General features: G+C 50.5%; 1 protein-coding gene across 1 annotated transcript in view; it reads left to right on the top strand.

Moving 5' to 3' along the window:
* Window positions 1-23120, top strand: part of SFRP1 (secreted frizzled related protein 1) — a 42973-nt gene that overhangs the window by 5482 nt on the left and 14371 nt on the right. Inside the window, exon 2 of the mRNA XM_081084791.1 lies at window positions 1121-1198. Coding sequence (XP_080940917.1) covers window positions 1121-1198 — 78 coding nt within the window. The remainder of the gene's footprint in view (window positions 1-1120; window positions 1199-23120) is intronic.

Here is a 23120-nt window from a genome sequence, read left to right as displayed (position 1 = left end):
GATGAAGAGCCTTATATTTGAGCAAAGGCCACTCAGTATACATCCTTCCTTGGGGTGACTTTCCTTTGCTCCTTAGCTCCAGCCTGGCATGGCCTCTAATGCTGTGCCAAGGATGGAGTACCCTTGGAACATGCTAATGCTTTCTTCCTAGATCATGGATAAAACTCCAGGTGGTTTGAGAGATGGTGATAGTGATGATGGTGGTAGTGGTGGTGGTGGTGATGGTGGTGGTGAGGATGGTGATGGTGAGGATGGTGGTGGTGGTGAGGATGGTGATGGTGATGATAAGCCACTACGCCCTTCTGGGGATTCCACTGTACCACTTTCTCCCTGCCCTTCCACAGAGACAGTTTATCTCCCCAGGATCCCTCTAGCACCAGCAGCATCTTATCTTAGAGGAGGCCTCTAGCCCTGGCCTCAGATGCCTCTTTCCCTGGAGCTTAGCCACCTATCAGTGGCCCTCAGGTCAGCCATGCACACATCTCTTCAAAGCACTTCACAGCGCTGTGAAAATGCCTCCGGAGAGTCTCTCCCACCCAGCTCTCTCCTCCCATTTGGCAGCTCTTGCTAGCAATTGCCCTTTTGGAGAGGGGTGTTCTGGGCCTGGGGTTAGAGTTCATGAGTTGGCTGAGTTTTTATTTATTGGCTCCTGAAGAGCCGGTCAGATTGACCTGCTGTCTTGTTGGGAGTTTGGGAATGGGAAGGGGGTGGGAATTGGATGAGGGATATTTAAAAGAGAGGGGGGAAAGAACAGGAAACCAGCAACTGGAATAGATGTGTTTGGTTTATAAGTCAACCTTCCCCTGAGACCCACCATACCCCATTAAGCCACAAGTTACAGGACTGCTTCCACCCAGCCCGATATTGTTGCTTTAAATAGGCGTGCCATATGCAACAGCTCTAGCCCCGAAATTTTCAAGAAGCCATATGTCTGCTTATAGCTTTAGGCTGTGGGCTTTAGGAGTCTTCTTTTCGATGTTCAGGTTGCCCTTCAGAAATTCCAGAAGACCTTTAACTACTTTCTTTCTGGTCGTGGGTTGATGTCTTTCCCAGGGAAGGCTTCTCTCTGCACCCATTAACCCCATAACTCACAGCTCCTTCTCCTCCTCTCCCTTCCTAGGCACAACTGTGTGTCCTCCATGTGACAACGAGTTGAAATCTGAAGCGATAATTGAGCATCTCTGTGCGAGCGAGTTTGGTAAGAAAGCACCCCTGGCTGCCTTGGCATTCCCAGGTTCCTCCTGGCCCGTGTCCCTGCTGAACAGAGCCTGTGGATGCGTCTTTTTGGGGCGCTGTGTTCTCTACTTCCAGCCTCCCTTGTGGCTACTTTTCTCAGGCAGATGGAAGACTAGACAGGGTGGGGATCCGGGCGGTTGTTATTAAAGTCAAACTTTGCTTTTGTCCTTCTGTGTGGGAGGTCCCTGGAAAGGATTTTGGCGACCCTCTCTAGGAGTGAGGAAGGTAGACTTGGGGACAGGTGGACAGGAACCAAGGGGAAACACCACTCCTTGGAAACTACCAGGAGGCACAGCGTGCAGCTAGGGCTGGTCTTCTCTCCGCACCGGCTCTTTCTCCATCCACCCCTAGGTGTCAGCACCACTCTACCCAGGATCTAAAATGGCTGGAGGCTGGGTGCCTTCCTAGGGAGGTGAGTCTACTGTTAGGACACTCAGAGAAGGGGCCTCTATCAGGTCCTTCCAGGCAAAGAAAATTGACACCCCCACAGGATTGGGATTTAGCTTCCTTTTCCCCAAAGCACTGTGGGTTAAAGGGGAATTTCGAATCAGCATTTAGAGCCCAGGAGAAGGGCTTGATGTGTCCCGGGGAGCTGATCTCAGGTGGCCTTTCAGGGGGTCCCTGGTGGGGGTGTGGTAGAAGATCTGTGCTCCAGACACCGTGGGCGTCTCTCCTCTGGGAGAAATAAATGTTCACCGCATCCATTTGAACAGCTGACTCCCTTGTGCCTGCCTCTATTCTATGGTCTCGGCCAGGCCTGCTTTGTTGAAGGACAGGTTCAGCCTGACGTGAACAGGGGGTTTCTCATGATGCCTGCACCATGTCCCTGAGGCTGGATTTTGTACAGAAGTCTTAACAGGAAAAACAGAACGGTAGGTAACGTGAGTGTGCCGTTTCAGAACCACCACCACACATCACCAAGTACACAAAAAGGCCTTGTACTGGCAAAGTGCCACATCTGAATGAGCTACACACATATGTGTGTGCACACGCAAGTTAAAGGACATTGTACATATGACAGATGTGCTCTCAGGGTATTTGCCATTGTGACTGAAGACACGTTGGGGAATTGAGACCCTTTGCCATGGAGAGCTTCTTGAGGAAGGATGTGTTTTGTGTGCTTCATTTCTTTTTTAAAAAAATATATTTTTATTGATTTCAGAGAGGAAGGGAGAGGGAGAGAGAGATAGAAACATTAATGATGAGAGAGAACCATTGATTGGCTGCCTCCTGTACGCCCCACACTGGGGATCGAGCCCGCAACCTGGGCATGTGCCCTTGACCAGGATCGAGCCTGGTATCCTTCAGTCCATAGGCCAATGCTTTATCCACTGATCCAAACTGGCCAAGGCTGCATGCTTCATTTCTACACTAGGTGTCTCCGTCTGCCTCCTTCATCCTTGGGGAGGGCAGCAGGACCTCAAAGATTTGGTCTGTTCTGCATTTTGTTGCTTGTGTTTGTCACACACTTTTCCTTGTTGTCATCTTAAATGAACTCAAATGAAATTGTTATAGAGGGCTCTGATTACCCTGCCATCTGGCCATAGTGGCATTTGCTTCTTGATGGTCACACTTTTGCTTCGTCAGAAGGTGTTCAATGCCAGGCTGAACCTGGTGGGTCTCCTGTGAGTAAGCCTGTGGGTGCGCAGCCCCTCATTGCCTTAGCAACAAGCTTTACATCCACACATGGGATTGGGATATTTTTTTCCCTAAGAAATGGAGAAAAAGAACATAAAATCTCTCAGAAATCCTGATGGGAAGCCTTTTGCTGCGGGGCTGGGGCAGGAAGAATCTGCTCACGTATGGCTGTGTTCCTGAAGGATCCTTAGGAGGGATGACTAAGGGGCCACTCTTGTAGATTTCATTGATCCTCTTCCGCTATTGTAAATCACCACACTTACTTCCAGAAATTGGCCCCCTGGCAGTTCATCAAATCCAGGGAATTATATTAAACTCTGAAAGGTAATACATTAGCTGATGTGAATGCTCATGTGACTTCTATCAGGCTCAGCTCCTGAGGGAAGAGTGATGGGAAAACCCTGGAACTGAGTGTGGAGGTGACTGGCAGGGGGTGTCTTCCTGGTATGGAGCTCAAATCCAGTGCATCTGCTTATTCATTGATTCACGTGTCTATTCATTCAATGTTTCTTGAGTGCAAAGCCCTGTGTTAGAGGCCATATAAAAAAATACTTACCTAGGATAAATTGAAATTTAACTTTAAGAAATTTAAAATCCGGACCAAACACTAATCAATGATTTTCTAGACACTGTGGAGTCATTTTATAACTCACCAGCTGAAGAGAGGGGCTGTGGGGACTCAAGGCCAAAGTTAATTAATGCCAAGGAGGTGTGAGAAGAGAATCCATGCTTACGCCCCGATTGTAGTTTGGAACATACCAACCTGAATTTGTCATCAGGTCTCCTCTAATCTCCCCCAATTACCTACCAAAATTCTGGTAACTAGGGGCTTTGTGGCAACTAGTGACCCTGGAGACATTCCCTAGAGGGGAGCTGAGGAGTCAAGCCTTGGGAAATAATTTGAATGTGAAAGGCTGACCTTTTGGTGCAGGGTAAGAGTCTGGTGCTCAGGTAACTCACCTGGGGATGGACATCTTTTCCCTTAAAATTAGGTGCCTACTAAGTGAGCAAGCACCTGCTCACGGCTTCCAGGAGAGAGGGCTCTATCTTATTTTAATAACCAATCAGGTCTTGGTGAATCTGAGTGACTGTTTGGGACTGTTCTTTTAGCTCAGATTATTTTCTTCTTGGGTTCATAGAACTTTTGACTTCCTCCCGGAACGTACAGGACATCTTATCAAGTTCACTTTATTTCATAAATAAGGAATCTGACTTTCCCAACTGGAGTTCTTTGACTCTCTGTCACGTGCCTTCCTCTTTAAGAGAAGACGAACGGCCATCGGACTTTGCCGCAGAGACGTTTATCTCTCCAGCATGGGTGTGGTATATGCGAGGCCTCTTTAATTTGGATGCAGAGAGACTTTTAGTTTTTTTATTTGTAATGTTCTAAGACAATAAGTAGGGCTCCTCCCCTCCTCTCTGCAGGGGCTGAGCCTAGCTCTGCCCTTCTGAGCACCCTGAAGAATGCAGCCTTGTGGGGAACTTGTTCTGAGCTGAGTTCATTTCAAGTACGTGAGGCAGTTAGCTTACACTGATGGGATTCAATTAGGAAACAAAGACATTCGGCAATGTAAGATGACACACAACAGAAAAGAAAAAGAACATTTTACTCCCTACTCCAGGGATCAAACTTTGCAGTAAGTGGCCCTGACATCCCGGATGGGAAGACATCAGGTTGTTGGAAGGCTCTCTGTGAGCTCCAGGAACAAGGGGTGCATTCCTTCTGGGTCAGCACGCACACTTGCCCTCCTGCCAACTCCTCCTCGGACTCCCGCATGGCCTACCATCCCTCCTCCTCGGGCGGTGCACGCTTAACTCTGCCTGGTGTGCTTGGCCACCAGTCTCTCCACCCCTGCGCCGGACCCCCTCGGTTCAGAACACATTTTTTCCTCCAACAGGGAAAAGCATCAGTAGAAACACCTGTGTGCTGATGCTCAGGCATGCAGTCGGATCCGCCTGGATCAAGCACCAGATGGGGTAGCCAGAAGTTAGGTGGTGCAGTTTCTGAATTCAAGTTGGTGGCCAGCCTGCGTGCAGTGCTCAATTTAGGACGTGCCGATGTGCTTTTTGTCCTCTCTGGTTTCCCTGCTACGTGACAACAGGCTGCTGCTCTCATCTCTTACGCAGGCCAATGTAGCATTGCAAGTGGCCACACTAATGATCCTGCTGTTAGTAACCCAGTGCCCATGGCCGTCTTCAGGTCAGCTTGTTCCAGGGATGTGAGGCTCTGATTTATAATTGCTGCCAGGTTAGAACCCCACCCCTGGCCACTCACTCTAGCTTCTCCAGTATCTGCAAACACCCTTAAGCGTTTCTGCTGGAAATGTGCATGATGATGAGATAGTTCAGAGCTTGCTTTTACCGGCTTCCACAGTTTTCTTGAGCTTGAGAGTTCAGTTGACAACTGCTTTAGCCCGGTATTTTCTCACTGTGGAAGAAGATTTCTTTGCTCCCAGAAATTTTCCTTGCTTTCTGGAAGGATTTCCTCCCCCCACCCCACCCCCCCATTTATATGTTTCCTCATAAAGAGTAAAAACATACTTTTGCAACACTAAAAACGAGTCAAATAGGAAAGCAAAAAATCAGCTCTCACAGTTAAGTGTTTGGGAGTATTTCCTACAAGAAGGATGTTTGAAGATTCCTGCACCTTCACAAATCTGTTCTCACTCCTTTCCCAAGGTGTCTTGGCTGTGCTGCTGTTCGGAGACACAGTGTTTTACGCTGAAGGGCCGTTTGATCTCTTGCAAAGAGTAGGTCCAGTCTTTCCAAACTAAGCCCCGAGTTTCCTCCCACAGAGGAGGAACACTGGCTGCCAGCAAAATAATTGCAACATCTGTAAGCTGCTTGAGAGCAGGGTCTGTATCTTGTACCGTATTTTACTTAATATAAGATGCCCATTAATTGCGAGATGCACTATTGGTTTGGTACCACTAACAAAGAAAACATAGTTTGTGTTCAAATGTAACGCTAATCTGTGTCTTAGAATGAACAGAACAAGGTCTGCTTGTACTTAGAGCCTCTGGCACGGTGTCTTAGACATGGAGGCACAATTAAATGTTTGTCAGATGAGAATATAAGTGACACAGGATGGCAGGGATTTGGGAACTGGACTTCCTTTTTTAATAAAAGGACGGAGGCTCCTTTCCAAGTGAATATGTGCCACTTGTTTATTAAGTCCAAGGAAAACCACATGCCCTGGTTGGGGTGACTGAGTGTATATGTAAAAGAAAAAGAAGCCCTAGCATTCAGAAATCTAGTTCAGTCAAAGTAAAATTAAATAGACATGAGAGAAGGGAAACAAAGGCTTAAGGGTGTTTGCAGATACTGGAGAAGCCAGAGGGAGAGACTGGAGGCGGGGGGAAGGGTAATAGACAATCTCTAAAATACATAACCCATCCCCAGCTCTGTCTATAGTCAGAAGGAGTTGTGGCATCTCATGTGAGAGAAGAGGCAGGGTTGAGCACTTTAAGTGCCCTGGAAGTGTAATGCCCAGCTCACGGCCAGAGACCAGTCTGTTCTTCACAGGCACAAGGCGGGTTGGACAGTGCACAGACCTTGCTGAACCAGGAGCCTTCCAAGCCTTGGAGTTGGCCGGGTGCGTTGTGATGTCATTCCTGGCTCACCCACTGTCTCAGATAGGAGAGTTCCTGAATAGATGCCAGACCTGGGGTCCTGGCCAGACGAAGCAGGTCTTGAGCAGTTTGGATTGAGGTCAGATCGGGAGCACCTCGCACTCGGAAGCCACGTTGAGGAACGGAGGAAAGCTGGGGAAAGAGCCCTAGTCCCCCACTGGTGAGGGTGGCGCATCCCATCTCCTCTCAGTCCTTCCTGTCTATACCTGTCGTGAGAGGACATTAGATACAGCAAATTTCAATGAGAAGCACTTCTCTTTAGCATCTTTGAACCTGTGAAAGCATATTTAAGTGTGAGAAAGTACACAGAAACCCAGGATCCATGGGTGGGCATGGCGTTCTCTGGGACTGAGTTCAGCCCTCCCTCTACCACTATATGGATACTCTGCAACACTGGGCAAATCTCTCAACCCCTCCAGCCCTCAGTTTCCCTCTAAGAAATGACAACTGATAGCCAGGTATGGGTTTTGGCAAGGAGCAGATGAGCTGGTGGGTAAGGAACCCAGTCCTGGGCCCCGCAAACAGGCTGGACTCACTGCACATTCGTTTTGGGGCTCTCCCCAGGAACAGCAGTAACCCAGCGACTGTCCCTGGCACTGGAGGCCTCCCTTTGTGACTCTCACCAGAGAAGTGAACTCTGCTCTCGCCTTATTTGTCGAAATCTTTCCTGAACTGAATTCTGGTTTCAGCTCTCCCGCCTCCTTGCACCGTGCTGGAATGGTGGCTTTTCTTTGTATTAAGACATAGCTAGGTATGGACTTGGTTGGTTCAGGATTGGCTGACACGTGACTTCCCCCTCTTTGTGGTGAAGTCCAGGTCCGACCTGGGGATGGTCAGTTGCCAAACGGTGATGTACTCTCCAACCTGTGATTCTATAATTCTCCGGGTGTGAGTAGCCCTGCCCAATTGCCTAGCCCTCATTAAAAAAATTTAATGTGGTAAAATGTACATAATATAAAGTTTACCATTTTTAAGTACACAGTTTCGTGGCGTGGAGTACATTCCCATTGTTGTCAGTCATCACCCCCATTCGTCTTTGGTTATTTTTCATCATCCCAAATTGAAACTCTACCCAAACACTAACTCCCCATTCTTCTCTTCCCTCACTCCCAGAAACCACCATTCTACTTTCTGTCTCTATGACTTTGACTATTCTAGGTACCGAATATAAGTGGAATCCTACAGTATTTATCCTTTTGTGTCTGGCTTATTTCACTTAACAAATGTCCTCTTTATCATCTGATGTATACACAAACTATCCTGGAGAAGGGGGAAGGAGGATTTGCCCTCCAATTCACCCCTGCTATCTGAAGCCTCTCTGAGACTGGCTGGAGGAAGAGGGGTAAAGGATGAGCTTGGATAGAGGGGCTGTTCGTAACCCACACAAGTGGCCCATTTCTTAGAGCGTTGTCTTGCTCATCTGTACCCCATTGTCATTAGATCTGCTGAGCATGATGGGGCCTCAAGATCAGCCAGTCCAGGGCTTTTATCCTAAAGGCTGAGGAAAAGAAGGCTCAGATAGAGGAGTTAGCCAGTTGATTGCCCAAGGCCACTCCGCCTGGCATCCCTTACAGGTTTTGTTTCCACCAGCACGTACCTGGGTAGCCAGTCCAGATTCCATACCCTTCCTCCTTCATGTTCTCTCACGCCCATCACATTTCCGTCCTGTCAGGAACGGTAGAGGAAGCTCCCTGGGAAGGGGGGCACAGGGTGTTCCTTCACTACTTCAGAGTTTGTGGGATATAAATGGGCTGATGTCTGTGCCTAACACCTAGAAAGGGCTCAGCAGTCATTGATTTCTTTCTTTGTGGAGAGAAGCAGGTAGTATAGGTATAGTAGGATATAAAGAACATATGCATCTGGCCAGACGGGCTTGGATTAAATCCCAACCCGATAAACTGAGCAACCTTGAGGAAGTCTCTCAACCTCCCCGAGCCTGTCTCCTCACTTGTAAAATGTGGACGGCGATTTCCTGTGTCACTGTGGGGAGAATTGAATTAATCAAGTGTGTATAGTTCTTGGAATATGGTGGCTGCTCCATCCCTCGCCATGCTCTCTTCTTATTCAAAAAGATTGTGTCTGGATGGAAATCAGCCCAGGTAAGAAGAGCCTGGCACGAATGAAATCTGGTTTGCCAAAAAAATAAATAAATAAATAAATAAAATGTTAGGACATGGAATGGAATGTCCCGATTAATTCTCTGGTTAAAAGAGGATTATGCTGAAGAAGCCTTTTAAAAAGCCCAGAAACTCCAGTCTGTATTTGGAAAAGCTTTAAAAGTTTTATGCAACTTCAAGGTGCTGTAGTTAAAAAACCAAACCCAAACCCAAACCAAACCAAAGCAGACAAAATAAAACACACAAACCCTACCTACTAGCAGTTTTAGTTAGACGCCACCCTTACGTCATCGTAAGGCTGGATGTCATCAGACAGCCAAGCCTGCAGAACACAGGGAGCTTGGGCTGAGTGTAGACCAAGTCTAGGACATGCTGACCCACGCTTTTTCTTTGTGTTTTTGTGTGTTACTTAGAAATCATATTCCTTATATGAGCTTTTCTGCTCATAATTCATTGGGCCTGTTTAAGAGGGACTTAGACCTTGTGTGTTGAACTTCTCTCCATCCTCCCCTTTCCTCAAGCAGTATCTGCAGGGCAGTTTTTAATTCCTTTTCTAACAACTGCCTCGTTGATGTTTGATAGGTGCTCCTTTGGACCGAAACACAGGCTGTTGAGAAGCAACTGAACATTTAAATATTGGTAAATTTTGTCCAATTTTGCAGAAATGAGCCAGGAACTCCAGTCTGTATTTTTTTTTTTTTTTAAAGGAGAACAAATGGCCACAGAAATGTCAGGCCCTTGCCCTGCCTCAGCCTGCTTAGAGCGGCCAATTAAACATGCATTAGCTTTGAAAGGCTTCTCAAAGGCCTATAGATTGCACTCGAAATCTTTGTTTAGTCTTTCAGGAACACTGTCACATGGATGATTTATCAAAGAAAGTTGTTTATCTGGCAGTAAAATAAACTCTGGGCCTGTTCAGGCTAAGGTTTCCCGTGAATTTCTACCAAGGTAAACACTGCTAACTGGCAGGTTGCAGATTCCGTGTGAAAGCCAGACACATACAATAAATATTTGAGCTACAGCTTTGCCGTGTAAGAGGACGGGCCTGTCACTAGCGCTGTCACTCTCTCTGTGCCGGGAGGACCTGGAGCTGCAGCCTGGCCGCTGGGCCGCTAGGAGTGAGAACTGGCAGCGCCTGTGTGCGCAGAGGCCGCCTCTACTGCGCGGGCCTCCCTGGGCTTGAGTGCCACTTAATGCTGGCACTGGGGACTTCCTGACTCAGAGGGGGACCAGCCTCAGACGGCTTCCCTCAGCATCGCATACACAGCCGGTGATGAGTTATGAGGGACGTGAACCAGAAGCGGCCGGCTTAGGTTCCTTTGAAAATAGACATTTGTTGAACCAAATTGGCAGGGCGCTGGGGCGTGTTGAGTGATTTGGGAGCTGGGGCCAGGGCGCGGTGGGAGGGGAGAGCATTGTGAATTCTGCTGAGCTGGAATTCTAGTGCCAGAAGGGCCGAGGTGCTTCCCCGGGGTCCCCAGCTTTGCTCACTGGTGGTGGTCGCGAGAGGTCCCCTTGGGAGTAAAGAGGGCGCGTCCTGCTCTGTGGGTGCTGCAGCGAGTGCCCAGGACCATCTGAGTGATGAGTGAATGAACAAACAAAAGGGGATGATGGAGAAGAGAGGAAATAAGCCTTCTCCATCTTAAATGGAAGCTATGGTGGTCATTGTTCATCGTGGCTTTCTAGGGAGTGACTGCTGAGTTATAAACCGCTGCTTCTCAGTCCCAGAGGCTGGAGCTTCCAGACCACCGTGCTTGGTCAGGACGGAGTTTCACTTAGAGCAGGACCGAGTTCCATGGTGTCTGCGGATACCTCCCATAACTTAGGCGCCACCCTGGGCCCCTGCCATGCCGACCGACCTCCGTGCTGGGTCAGGGAGAGGAACCAGGACCCTGGAGAACAGGTGATGCCTGTGTCTGTTTATGAGGACTTTTCAGGTTGGGCTCGTGTGCGGGGCATCTGTGCTCAGGGTTGAGTCCCGAGAATAAACGGCCTTTCCAGGTTGGGGTTGCGAGGCCAGGCTGCCTGGCAGCGCTTAGAGATTGATGTGCAGGTAACAGATGCTTCCTGGCTTGCAGATATTTAGGGGGATAAAGGAGTGCTTTCTGCAGGGCAGGCATAGGGAAATCATTTACAAATTCTGAAAGGCTGTCTGTGAGCTGTACAGAGATGCCCACAATGTGCTTTGGCAGTGGGAGGCACTTGGGGACCAGCTCCTGAGCTGTGTTCTGGCTCCGTCTGGCAGGATTTTGAGCAGGGTTTTGCTTTCCTTGTTTTTTCTAGCCCTTCCTTCAGCGTCTGCCCAGGACACTTCCTCTACCTCCGATGTGTTCTCCTCTGTGTGAGCCCTTTGAAACTGAGTTCACACTGGTGTGTCTTCCACAGCAGACCCATTCAGCTCCTGGGGATGGCTTTGGGGCTGCAGGTGACCCCGAACTCTGAGTCTGGCAGCAGAGCTAGGAACGGGGTTTGGAATAAGCACTTTAGACCCTCAGAACAGCTGTCACCCGGGAGAGTCCTCTCACGTGCACTCCACGTGGGGCAGCGGTTCCAGCTGCCATGAACTCATGGGCCTTGGATGCAGGCACTTGGATCTGTGGCTGAGGTGGCCCCACTTCCAGGCTTCCTGAGTTCTCATCTCTGAGAGGAGGGACCTGTCCTCCAAGAATTTAAGAATCCAGTGGATGAGGCCTTCCTTGGCAGTGCTTGTTTGTCTCTGTTCCTGGTGATTTCAGATGCTCTAGTGCAGTGGTTGCCAACCGGTGGTCTGTGGACCACTGGTGGTCCGTGAGGTCCGCGGCGACTGCTGCTTTAGTGCGTGGTCCCAGCTCCCCGGCCTGAAGAAGGAAGCGTTTTTTTCCTTTTCCTTTTGGAGGCTGGAGAAATTCAGACAAGTTTCCTCGAGGAGAAAAGTAACCTAACTCAGGCTCAAGATTAATGGAGAAAGTAAAGAAGGCATTCCCAGTGTCAGGAGATGGGGGCTAGAAAAGGGCGTGAAGATTCAAAACAGATAATAATTCTTAAAGTGACCAAACTTAACGCAGCTAAATGAATGCAGGCAAAGAAAGTCACATGTCCTTTCTGACTACCAACTCAGCATCCTGTATAAGGGCTAGTCCCAGCCAGAAATGTGGGGTCTCGAAGGCTGACTGGAGGTGTGAAGAGGGAAAGTGGGCCCTCTGACCCACACCATTGCCTGTGTACCCTGCTGGCAGGGAGGCAGGGCCCCAGTGGCACCGGGACCGCTTCCTATGCATGGGCAGCAGTTGGAATGAGCAGGTGTGGCTACCCATTTACTGTGACCACGGGCCTGAGTCAGAGACACCCCCTGGCGGGGCAGGGCTACAAGAGGGTAGGAGGTCCATCAGTAAGAATTGTCTGCTTTGGGCAAGGTGCGGGGAAGTGGAAAAGCGACACTGGGCCAATGAGGGCAGCCTCTAACCTCCAGAGAACCCGCAGCCCCCTCCACCCGCAGGGAGCAGGGCTCACTGGAGAGTTACAGTCTTTGTTCTGAGATTCAGAGGTGCAAGGTGCCAAATGCCAGCCACCCAGCCTCTCGGGTCACAGCTTCTTCACTCTAAGCACGTATTCATTTATACACAGGTGTATGATATGTGTGTGTGTGTGTGTGTGTGCGCACATGCATTTTCTGTTGCAAATCTATCTGCAGGAGGTGCTCATTTTTGCACAGATTTAATTCAACAGATGATTGTGGGGCTTCTACTGGGTACGTGGCCCTGCTTATACTTTATACTTCATAGGCAGACTTTGTGATCAACACCCAAAGAGCTGTCAGTTGTGTGGACGGGAATGCTTGTATCCTTCTCTCCGGGGTCTAGGAAGAGGGCCATCCCTAGTCAGTCAGAGAGCCGCCGCCTCCTCCCTCTAGGTGGTGCTCTGAACCCTGAGTTGAGCCCTTGGCAAGGAAGTAAGACCTTAGTTGGCCAGAAGATGGGTCTTATCTGTATACAATTATCCTCACCCTCACCCTCAACCAAACATCTCTCCTGTTCCAAACATCTCACCCTGAAGCCTGAGGTTTTGCTGTTAGCACGTCATTGCCGGATGAATGAGGACCTTTTCTTTCAGGTGTCCTCCTGCTCCCCACCCAAGGGCTTCTTTTAAGAGGCTGTGGCTACAACATAGGACAAGGGGGAGAGAGGAGGCCCTCAAGTCACATCCCTGAAGGGCTCAGGGCAGTGCTTGGCCAGGGGTGGGCCCGCGCTGGCCACCCACTTGAAGGAGCTCCTGAAAGCGGGCCTGATGAGGTCAGCACACGGCCAGGGAAGGGGCCCATCTGCTGTGGTCGGGGCCCCCGAGAAACCTTTGTTCTGGGCGTGTGGAGCAGGAGCCAGAGCTTGTAATCAACTCCGAGTTGGGTCACCGCAGAGCTGGTCATTACCAAGAGCAGTTGTCATTAGGGGCCGTCATAAACGGCCCTGACTTTTCTCCCCAGACCTTGTTAGTGGGTCAGGCAGGCAGCAGGCACAGCGCTTCTGGAGCCAGCCCTGTAATCGCTGGCCTGGTAATGGCATTAGTCAGGGCCCGAGGGGCTGGATCAGCTCAGGTGTCCGGGGTTTTCTGGAGGAGGGAGCCAAGAGAGGCTGTGGCTACAATACAGGACGAGGGGAGAGGCCTCAGTGGTTTGTGTGTGTGTTTATGTCTGTGTAATGGGGAGGTCTGAGCTGTGGGTGTAGCCATGTGATTATCTGTGTGCTCACAGCACATCCGCCTGGTGAGCACAACCATGTCAGCCAGCTGCTTGCACAGCGAATGGGAGAGCGCCTCTTACAGCTGGCCTGGCCTCGCAGGTGCTAAGTCTCCACGGGTGAGGTCAGAGGCTTGCTCCTTCCCCCATCGTTTCAGAGAGAGGCCCTCAGAACATGGCCCCGATTTCCCCGGGCTCAGGAAGGCTTAGAGAAGCCCATAAATATTTCTCTGCGGCACGTCTTTATGCAAAACCATCTCGTAAGTCTGGGGACACTGCTACAGCCTTGGTGCCTTGTTTATGACTCCAAATACCAGCGTGGCCTATTTTGTTTGGTGTTTGCAGCAAGTCCATTTAGAACTGCTGGTTCTCTGGGCAGGAGTCACTTCCTTAGCAGATTCCAGTGGTCGCAGGGATTGTCGTAAAGGGCATGCTGTCATCCCATGGATTTGTAAAGTAGAGTGGAAAGAACAGGCATGGCTCAGGAGTCACACGGACCTAAAGTCAAGGCCTGGTTCGACCATGTGCTGTGTCAGCTCAGGCAAGCCACTTACCCTCTCCATGACTCAGTTACCCACCTGTCACAAAACAAAGGTAAAGTCTTCTGTGCAAGGAGATGTGATGGTCAATAACACAGATTCTGGAGTCCCGGGACCCGATTTCAGCACTGCCCCTAAACGGCTTTGTGACTCGGGCCAGTGTAAACGTCTCTGAGCCTGTTTCCTTAAGCACATTGAAGGGGTCACCCGAGGGCAGCGGTTCTCACCCTGTGGGTTGCGACCCCTTTGGCGGTCGAACGACCCTTTCACAGGGGTCGCCTAAGACCATCCTGCATATCAGATATTTACATGACGATTCATAACAGTAGCAACATTACAGTTATGAAGTAGCAACGAAAATAATTTCATGGTTGGGTCACAACTTGAGGAACTGTATTTAAAGGGCCAGAAGGTTGAGAACCACTGCCCTAGGGGGACTCTAAAGCTCCTTCCAGCCCTGAAGTATATGGTTTTGTTCTGCAAAAACTCTGTGATGTGGTTTCTTGGTAAGATATCTTCGTGGGCCCCTCCCTGCTCCCTGGAAGTGTTCACTGGGAACCTCTGGCCTTTGTCGCAGGCACCTGTGGAGAAGTCAGCGTCTCAGAGTGGGCAGCAGAGGGCAGGGGAGTTTGGTGGAGTTGGGGTGCATTGTTACAATGTGATTGTAGATGAGCATTCGCCTACAGTGCCTGGGGGGCTGGACATCCTGGACAGCCATTGTTCCTAGAACTCAGCTCCTTGGACTGGTCCCACATTTGGGGTACCTCTCCTGACCTTGTCTCAGGTTCCAGCTCTTCCTGTGTTTACTGAGAAACCCAGGGCTGGAGGGCCCTTCTTTGCCTGCATGGGGAAGGCATGGCCTGATGGGAAAGCAGTTTGGAAGCATGGAGCAAGTGACTTCTGAGGAGCACTCTCTAAGCCTCACAGTCACGTTTTAATTCCAGCTCCACAATTTACCAACCATGAGAGTTTGGCCAAGTTCAGTTCTCTGAGCCTCAGTGTCCTCACCTGCCAAATAGGGATCATTGTGCATACTTCCCAGAACTGGGGTGTAGACCCCACGAGATCCTATCGAAGTGTTCTGGAAACGACAAAGTGCAAATGCACATCTAACAAGTCACCCTGTGGCAGCCGGTCACAGGTGCCACCTTCCAGCTTTGCTTGGCATTTCCAGGAACGGCTTTCTGTGCAAGCAGAGGCTGCCAGCATGCCCAGCAGGGCCACATCCCCCTAACGCATTTATAGCATAAGCACACACTTGTATTTCCTTAAAAAGGAAAAATAAAAGTTTTACAGATATACTAAATCTGAACCAGGGTAGTAAGAGTGATGCTTCTCTCAGAGGAGCTCACAAAGAGTTTCATAGAGGGGATAAATGGTGACGGGAAAAATAAAATAAAGAAAAAAGTTTTAAAGGTTATTCAAATATAGGCTGATCTAACCCCTAAGCATCTCCAGGCTCACAGGGAGCACATATTACCTGAAGACTGAAGTCCAAAACCATGGGGCAGGAGAGGCCTGCATCTTTGTGCCAGCCTGGTCCCCACAGAGGGGACAGTGGCCATGGCAGGCCCAGGTACAGGCGTGTCACATCTGGGAGTGACCTGCTGCTTCTGCTGCCACTGGTACCAGTGGTAAAATGAGTGTTCAGCCTCCCTTTGGCCCACGGTGGCCGATGGCAGGTATTTTGTGTACAGGAGCTGTGAGGTGCCAGAAACTGAGCTGCCAACCATCGTTCCTAGACCTACATGTTTCACAGTCGGGTTGAATGTTTCCCACTTTCCAAGGGGCCTGGCGATTCTCACGTATCTAATGTGTGTCTGAAGCTGTCCGCCTCCCAGGACTACACGTGTTGGGAGGACAGTAGTCGAGAGAGCTGAGACTGTCTAGTCCAGCAAAGGGAAGACTTGTTCTGTTTGGCTCTGGTAGAACCTGGCTTGATGAGGAAATGAAACCTTGAGCTTGAGCAACAAAGTAGTAGGTCCCCACCACAGGAGCTATTCAAAGGCTGGATGGGCTCTTGCCTGCCATACCTGAAAGGCCTAGAAATCACGGGCCCGTGGTCCTTTCCAGCCCTGCAGATTCCATGGTGCAGTGATTTGTGGAGCACCTGCCGTCTGCTTTCTACCGGGGAGGTGGCTGTGTCAGTGGGTGAACCTTCCTTCTCACGAGGACATCGGAGTGTTTTCCCGAGGAAGGTCGAGGAATAATCTGGGGCCCCCAGCTCAGTAGATCACCCGGCAGCATGGAATGCCACCTCTGAAGTGTGTTTCTATTCACTTCCAATCTCACGTGTAGACCCACTCTTCAGCCAGGAAAGGGCCAGCTCCTGGGGGTGCAACAACAGAACCTCGAACGCATTCCTAATTGCATGTCTTCGCGATGAAGACCACATGGCTCGGAGCATTCTGGCGGGCATGACTCTTGGGGAGTGGTCCTCCAGTTGCCAGAGAGGAGGTCCCACGGGCATGGAATGAGGTGCGGGCCGCAGGCTGGGCCTCCTTCTCCTGCTTCCCCTGTCCTGCCTTTTCCTTCATACAAGCAAGAGCACCTGGTCTACCCCCCACTCCCTGCTATCAGTTTTCTTGGTGACTTAAAAACACCCTTTTTGCCTTCACGGTTGTATAACTGTGTGATGGGGGAGGGCGGTGAGGATGTTGAATATGAAGCTGCTCCTTCACTGGAAAAGGAGAAGAATCAATAGATTGTGCTGATTTTTCTACGTGACTGACAGCTCTTCGCCTGCAGCCTTCTTTTCTTACAGATTTAATGTGTCTCCTGGCAGGTTTCTTGTTTGAATGATTCCTCAAGTGAGGAACAGTCACGCCCAGCAAAGAGCTCAGCACTTGTCCTTTCTTTCGCGCATCGTCCCATCAGGTCCCCTGTCCTGATGCTCCTCGGGAGCTGGTCTGTGAGCTGAATCTGGTCCGAGCCAGCGGAAAACTCTCTGTGCCCCTGCCTTGCCTTCTGGGTTCCTGAGAAAGAGAACCAGGTTGGAGTTGGGGAGCTGCTTGTTCTTTTCATGGAGCCCTCAGCAAGGGGGCTTCTGGGGGATCCACACCCCAAGACACTCCAGCAGAGGACACAACAGAGAGTCCTTCTGAAGTGGTCTGGGGCGATCATGGTCACTCCCCAGGTCTGATCGTCTGGTGGTGTGAGGTCTGAGAGCCCATATCTCAGGCTGCTCTCTAACGAGTGAGCTCATGGGAGCACATCCATCTGTCCTAGTTCCTGCCTCACCCCAAATGCTCCTCAGAGGAAGGTAGGTCGGGGACTCACCTGTACAGACCCCAGGCTGCTCAGTAAGTTTCCTGAATCGGGGGGATTGAGCGTGGGGCTGCAGCCCTCTGTTTTATTTGTTCTGTGCTCCTGGGCTGGTGCCAGGGACCAGGGGCCGGGCAGCACCTCCCAGGTTCTCTGTGAAGGGGATGGGGGCTGGCAGAGGGACCTCTGGTCCCAGGGACTTATGGGATAGTGAGCTGGGGTTGTACTTCTTCAGCCTGGATGGGGCTTAGTTTCCTCATTTTTGGTATTTTGTCCTGGTGTTGGAATAGGGAGGGGGTTGCCTGCATTGGAGAAGGAAGAAGGGAGCACATGGGGCTGGAGCCTTGGAGGCTGGGTGTCAGCTGTCTGAGTGTGTATGTGTGAAGTACAAAAACACGAGGGAACACTGGCCATGGGGACTCGGGGTCCAGGCTCCAGCCCTGTATCAGCTGCTGACAGCTCAAACCGTGGTCCTCATTTTCTCTGAAATGAGACTTTGGCTAGACGGTCTCTTAAACCACATTCCACTCTAAGAATCTGTGCTGCTGTGTCCTAACTTACTGATCTGTAAACACACACCTGCAATGAAGCAGAACCTTTCTTCAAAGAAAATTTTACCCCGAACTCCATTATAGGAAACTGGGGTTGGAAGAAGCGGGGAGCTGGAGCTGGGTTGGCCTGGGGTACATCAGCCACTCTTGTAAATTACAGGGTATGTGACCTCAGGCAAGACAGGCTGGGTTATCCATCCTTCCTAAATGGAACATTGGGGCCTTTACCAAATGTCCCCTGACCTGGCCACCTGTGGGTACAAACGATGCCATTTCCATCCAAACTGTGCTAGCCAGGTAGCCCGCCTTTGTTGGAGTTCTTCCCTGCCCACCCCAGGCTTGGTGGCAGTCACTGCAGAAGGCTACTTGGGCTGGGCTGCCAGTGCTCAGAGGCCCACAGGAGTGCCCTGGGGGAGGGCCCTACACAAGGGTACCTGGGTCTTGAAGCGTTACAGCCTCCAGTGAAGCAGCGGACTCTTTTCTGGAGAGAGGTATGGGGCTGATTCTCCCTCAGCCTCCAGGAGGAACAAGGAGAGAGGCATGGGACTGATTCTTGCAATTAAATGTATTTTTATTGGTTTCAGAGAGGAAGGGAAAGGGAGGGAGAGATAGTAACATCAATGATCACAGAGAATCATGGATTGGCTGCCTCCTGCACGCCCACTACTGGGGATTGAGCTAGCAACCTAGGCATGAGCCCTGACCGGGAATCGAACTGTGACCTCCTGGTTCATAGGTTGATGCTCAACCACTGAGCCACAGTGGCCAGGCTGACATAGCTCTTGAATGTCTTTCCACAGCACATGTTCTCTCCAGCGTGGCTGGTCCGTGCAGTAGCCACTGTGTTGCACCCGGAGCCATGATTCCCTCCTTCCCCCGGGTCCTGCTTCTGAGTCTGGGCTGATGAGCTGACTCTCATTCCTCCTGGTGTCTCCCTGGCTTCATGTCCTCTCAGTGATGTGGCTCTCAGCAGTTCCTCCAGGTGTTCCTGCGTATGCATGGATCCCACTCACTGTAACCTTAGGGTTCTAGCTTTTCCAGAGAGTTCCTCCCTGCTCATGCTAACAGGTAATCCTGGTGGTGTTGGAGGTCAGGTGGGTGCTGCTACCAGTTGTGCTGTGGCCCCACTAGGACACCTGTGTCCAGGGATAGGCAGGGCAGAGCTGTCAGTCTGAGCAAAAGAACAAATGCTCATCCACTCTATATGCTATTTGAACCAATCAATAGATAGAAAATTGGAGTAGTGATTTCTTTTCCTTTCTAGAAAGATAGTGTTGACCTGGGAGGTTTTTACAAGCTCAGCTGCTGATTTTGGTCTGACCTTCTGATCCCTCCATTGGATTGCCTGTGAGTAAATCTTGAGAACAGCCGAGAAAGCCACCTGGTGCCTGCTCGCTGTCCTTCCAAGGACGATTTCACTGGGTTTCCTGTCCACCACCAGGTCTGTCTGACATGGGGGACTTGCCATATTTCTAGGAAAAAGGCCATTCCATTCTCATTTTACAGGGAGAACCCACAAAAGTTGACGGGGGCCAGGAAGAGGAGATACAGGCAATTGCCACCCAGTAGTCTAATTCTAACACATGTCCGGGAAACATACTTTTTGTTAGAGCAAAGGAAAGAAGCAAAGATGTGGCTGTGTCCTGAAGCTCAAGAAATAAAGGTATTGAAATCTAAATGCAGAAAGAGAGGGAGAAGTGGCAGGGAGCACGGAGTTAAAGGTCACATAAGGCAAAGCAAGGGCTGAAATTCAGCAGTGCTCTTCACTGTGAAATGGTTGGCACCTTCACTCTTTAGGGAGTAGGATGAAGAATAATGAGATCGTACATAGATAGTCACAGAGTTTCTGGAAAGACCATGGGGAAATGAACCAACGTTCTAAAGCTAGAGTTATTTGGCCTAAACACAGTAGGAAACTATTTGTACTTTTCTACTTCTCCTGAAGGCAGAGGGGTCCATGAAAATCGGGCAGAAGTTTAGGTGAATAAAATAAATGAATCCACGAATAAAGAGTAAATAAAAACACAAATCTGTACATATATGCTTACTTAATTTAGTTTTGAATATGTAATTTAGTTTTGAAAAGGCAGTAATTCACATGGTGTAAAATTTTAAAAAGTACTAAACAGTAGAGATTTAAAAGTAAGAGTAAGTTTGCCATTTGCAAAATGCTTTTCCATACATGAGTTTATTTTTATACTGAGCCTACCAATGACCCTGTGAGGTGTGGAAAGTATTATTACCCTCCTTTTTAGGTTGAGGAAAGTGAAGCTCAGAGAGGACAAGCGACTTGCCCAAGGTCACACAGCAGAGCTGGGAGTTGGACCCAGGGCAGCGTGGGCAGGCCTCCAGAATCAGACATTCCAGCCAACCCTTCATCTTCCTCGTAGTTGACTGGCTACATCTGTGGAGAGGCAATAACACAGTGGGGTTGAGTTTGGCGAGTGTTAGTTTCGTAGGGCCGCCATAACAAGTGACCGCACACCAGTTGGCTTATACAACAGAAGTTTAGTGTCTGACAGTTCAGGAGGGCCAGGAGTGCAAAACTTTGTTCCTCCTGGAGGCTCTGAGGGACAGTCAGTCCCATACCTCTTTCCAGAAAAGAGTCCGCTCCCCTCAAAGTGATTCTGGGTCCTGAGGCTGCCTCTACCCTGAAGGGACACATACATGAAATGCTTCACACCCGAGATGCACCATTTTCCTCCAAACATTGCACACAGCCCCGCAGGCTACCCGTTGCAATAAGCCACGATGTGCATGCTGTACTAGGGGTGGTTTCCCAGCAAACCCTCCATTTATGACAAATCGGCACCATGGCTGTTCTTCATCCGGTGCCTCTCTATGAACATCTGTCTACGAAAGACCTGAACTGGTACCAGTGCTTGTACAACACGTGCCCGTTGACAAGATGCCTCCCCGCTTACCAGCTTTTCCGAAACCCTCAGATGGTAGCCATGAGCTCAAGCATTTGGTGTTCTGAAGTGACTGTGCTGCTGCTCTAGCTATGGTCAAGGTGACATTCGTCTTCCACCATCCTCTGTCTGTGGCTGTCACATCAACCCTCCTAGGCTGAGACAGTGAGGGATGCTGGGACTCCATGTCTTTAGCAAACCCAGGAAGGACCTGCCCAGCCCCTGGGACTTCTCCAGGTTGGCACGAGGGTGAAGCTTGCTGGTGAGGCTTGTGTGGGGGTGTGTGATGAGTGCCCTCTGGCAATACCTGAGGTGTTGGAGGTGGGCTGCAGGAGGAGGGACACCCCTCGCTCCCTGAGTGGGGCAGAAACCCATGCACAAGGTGTAGGAGCCCTTGGCAGGTGGCACTGGGGAAAGGAACTGGGGAGATGTGAGATGTGAGAAATGGACACACCCGCTGGGGAGCTGGGCGCTGACAGGACTGTCCCATTGGAGCTCCAAGCCATTGCCCGGGATTGTGATTCCAGGGATTGTGACTCTCTTTAGTAGGAACGGGGCTCCAAGGAGACCTGCCAGCTCTGGAGTCAGGAGCTGGGGAAACACACAGAAAGCATTTGTTACCTGAATGGTAGGAGTTGGGGGCAGGACCCCAGCATGTGGCTTGGACACCTGCTTTCTGCTAAGGTCTGTCTTGGTGGTACCCCGAGTCTTGTTCATCCATCAGACTTGATGTGACTCCCTCTGGGCCTGGGGCTGTTTGTTCCTCCTCTGGGGCCACCATGGCCTCCTTTCATGGGGAAGTTGGTTTGTTCATTGATGAACGTTTGTTTTTGTGTCTTCTTAATAAGTGACTTTCCTGAGAAGGAGGAGCACAGAGTGGGAGCGTATGTGTTCCCATTGCCTTTATTTCCCTTGCACCCACTGTCCCCTTAGGTCCCGGGCCCTCTGCCTGTTACTTGTGTGTGAGGCTCCAAATGGGTGGAGAGAAAGACAAGGTCAGTGAAGGTCAGAGGACCTGGAAGCAGGAGTCGGGACATCCAGCCCTAGGCTGATGCTGCCCAGCACCCCGAGTGGCCACCCTGGGCATGTGCCTGCTGAGCTCGGCAGAGGTGCAAACCCCAAGAAATCGAAAGGAGCCAGCTCAGAGTTAGGACTGGGGGCTGACTTCCATTCACTGTTTAGATTTTTGGCTTCAACCAAACCTACCTCAGGCCAAGACAGATGTCACCGTCGGGAGACCAGCCTCCCCTCCACCCTGTTTGGTGTCTGTTGTAATCCAACTGGATGCAGATCTGTTCCAGCAGGGCTTGGCGGGTGGGAGATAGGAGAACCGGATGTGCTCTGTCGTCCCTTCCTTGGGACTTTGTAATCAAGCCGGGCACTGCCCCATGTCCTGGAGGCGGCGGGTGTTTGTTGTGGCGCAGGCTCGCACTGGACCTCAGTACCTGCCAAGCGCCAGGCTGCCAGGGCGACTGGGTCTTCGGAGTCTCCCTGCTGTTTACACAAAGCCTAGAAAGGCTGAAAAATGAAACAGAAAATGAAAATGCAGAAAGGTAGATAGATATGTAGGGTCGGAAACATGGATCAGTAGGAAGAACCTTAATGTCAGGGGTGGGATGGGCCAAGGCCTATGGTGAAACCTGTTTCTGCTGCAGAGAGAATCCTGCCATGGGTGGAATGAAGGATTTGGGACATAGGCTTTTTTTTTGTGTCCTTAGCTTGGTACTTTCCAGGAGTCCGTGATAACTCAGAGAGGCGAGACCCTCTCTGAATCCTGTTATACCAGATTGCCCTTTTCCCTGGCCATCGCGGGACCGGGCAGGGGAGGTTCCAAGGAGAAAGAAGATGGTCTGTGGCTTGTTGGAAGGATGGGTAGGAAAAGTATAAATTTAGTCGGAATGTACCTTCTGCCTTCAGACATAAAAAAGGGAGAAGAGCCATGGCCAGTGTTGTCCCACTCCAGCCAAGGGGTCAGCGCTCACCCCAGGCCTCTTCTCCCATCTGTCCAATGGGAACACACCTGACACTCCATCGTGCTTGGAGTGTGTCGCATGCTTTTCGGGGCCTGTCTTTGAGTTTAGACAGCTTCACAGCCAGGACTGGACTCCTGTACCATTGTGTTCACTCTAGTCCTGGGCTGTGCTCCACGTAAGCAAGGTTCCCGGGCGGTGTGAGAAGACCGGGGTAGCAGTTACCACCTGGGGTGGGGGCTGCTTTTCCCTTGAGTGAATTTCAAGACAGAAAGGAAACATGGAGATTTAGAGAGGGTGCCAGTGCTGGGCTGGAAATTGGGATGAAGTGGTCCAAATGGCTGCCCAGAGGCCCGGGGAAGTAAAGCGATTGACCCTGGTTTGCACACAAGGCCCAGTTCTGCTGACTCCGGACCTGGGGTCCTTTCCTCGGAAACGTGCATCTCTTTGCTGCCAAGGCTTTTGTTTTCCCAACTTTGCGAACCCACCACTGAGGTTTAGGGCCCCACAGACCTGCAATTCTGAAAACACTGCTAGGCGGCTCGCTCGAAGT

The sequence above is a fragment of the Myotis nattereri genome (assembly GCF_964212035.1).
Source record: "Myotis nattereri genome assembly, chromosome: 2".
NCBI lineage: Eukaryota > Metazoa > Chordata > Mammalia > Chiroptera > Vespertilionidae > Myotis > Myotis nattereri.
The sequence above is the reverse complement of the archived record's forward strand: the minus strand, read 5'-3'. Positions and strand labels throughout refer to the sequence as shown.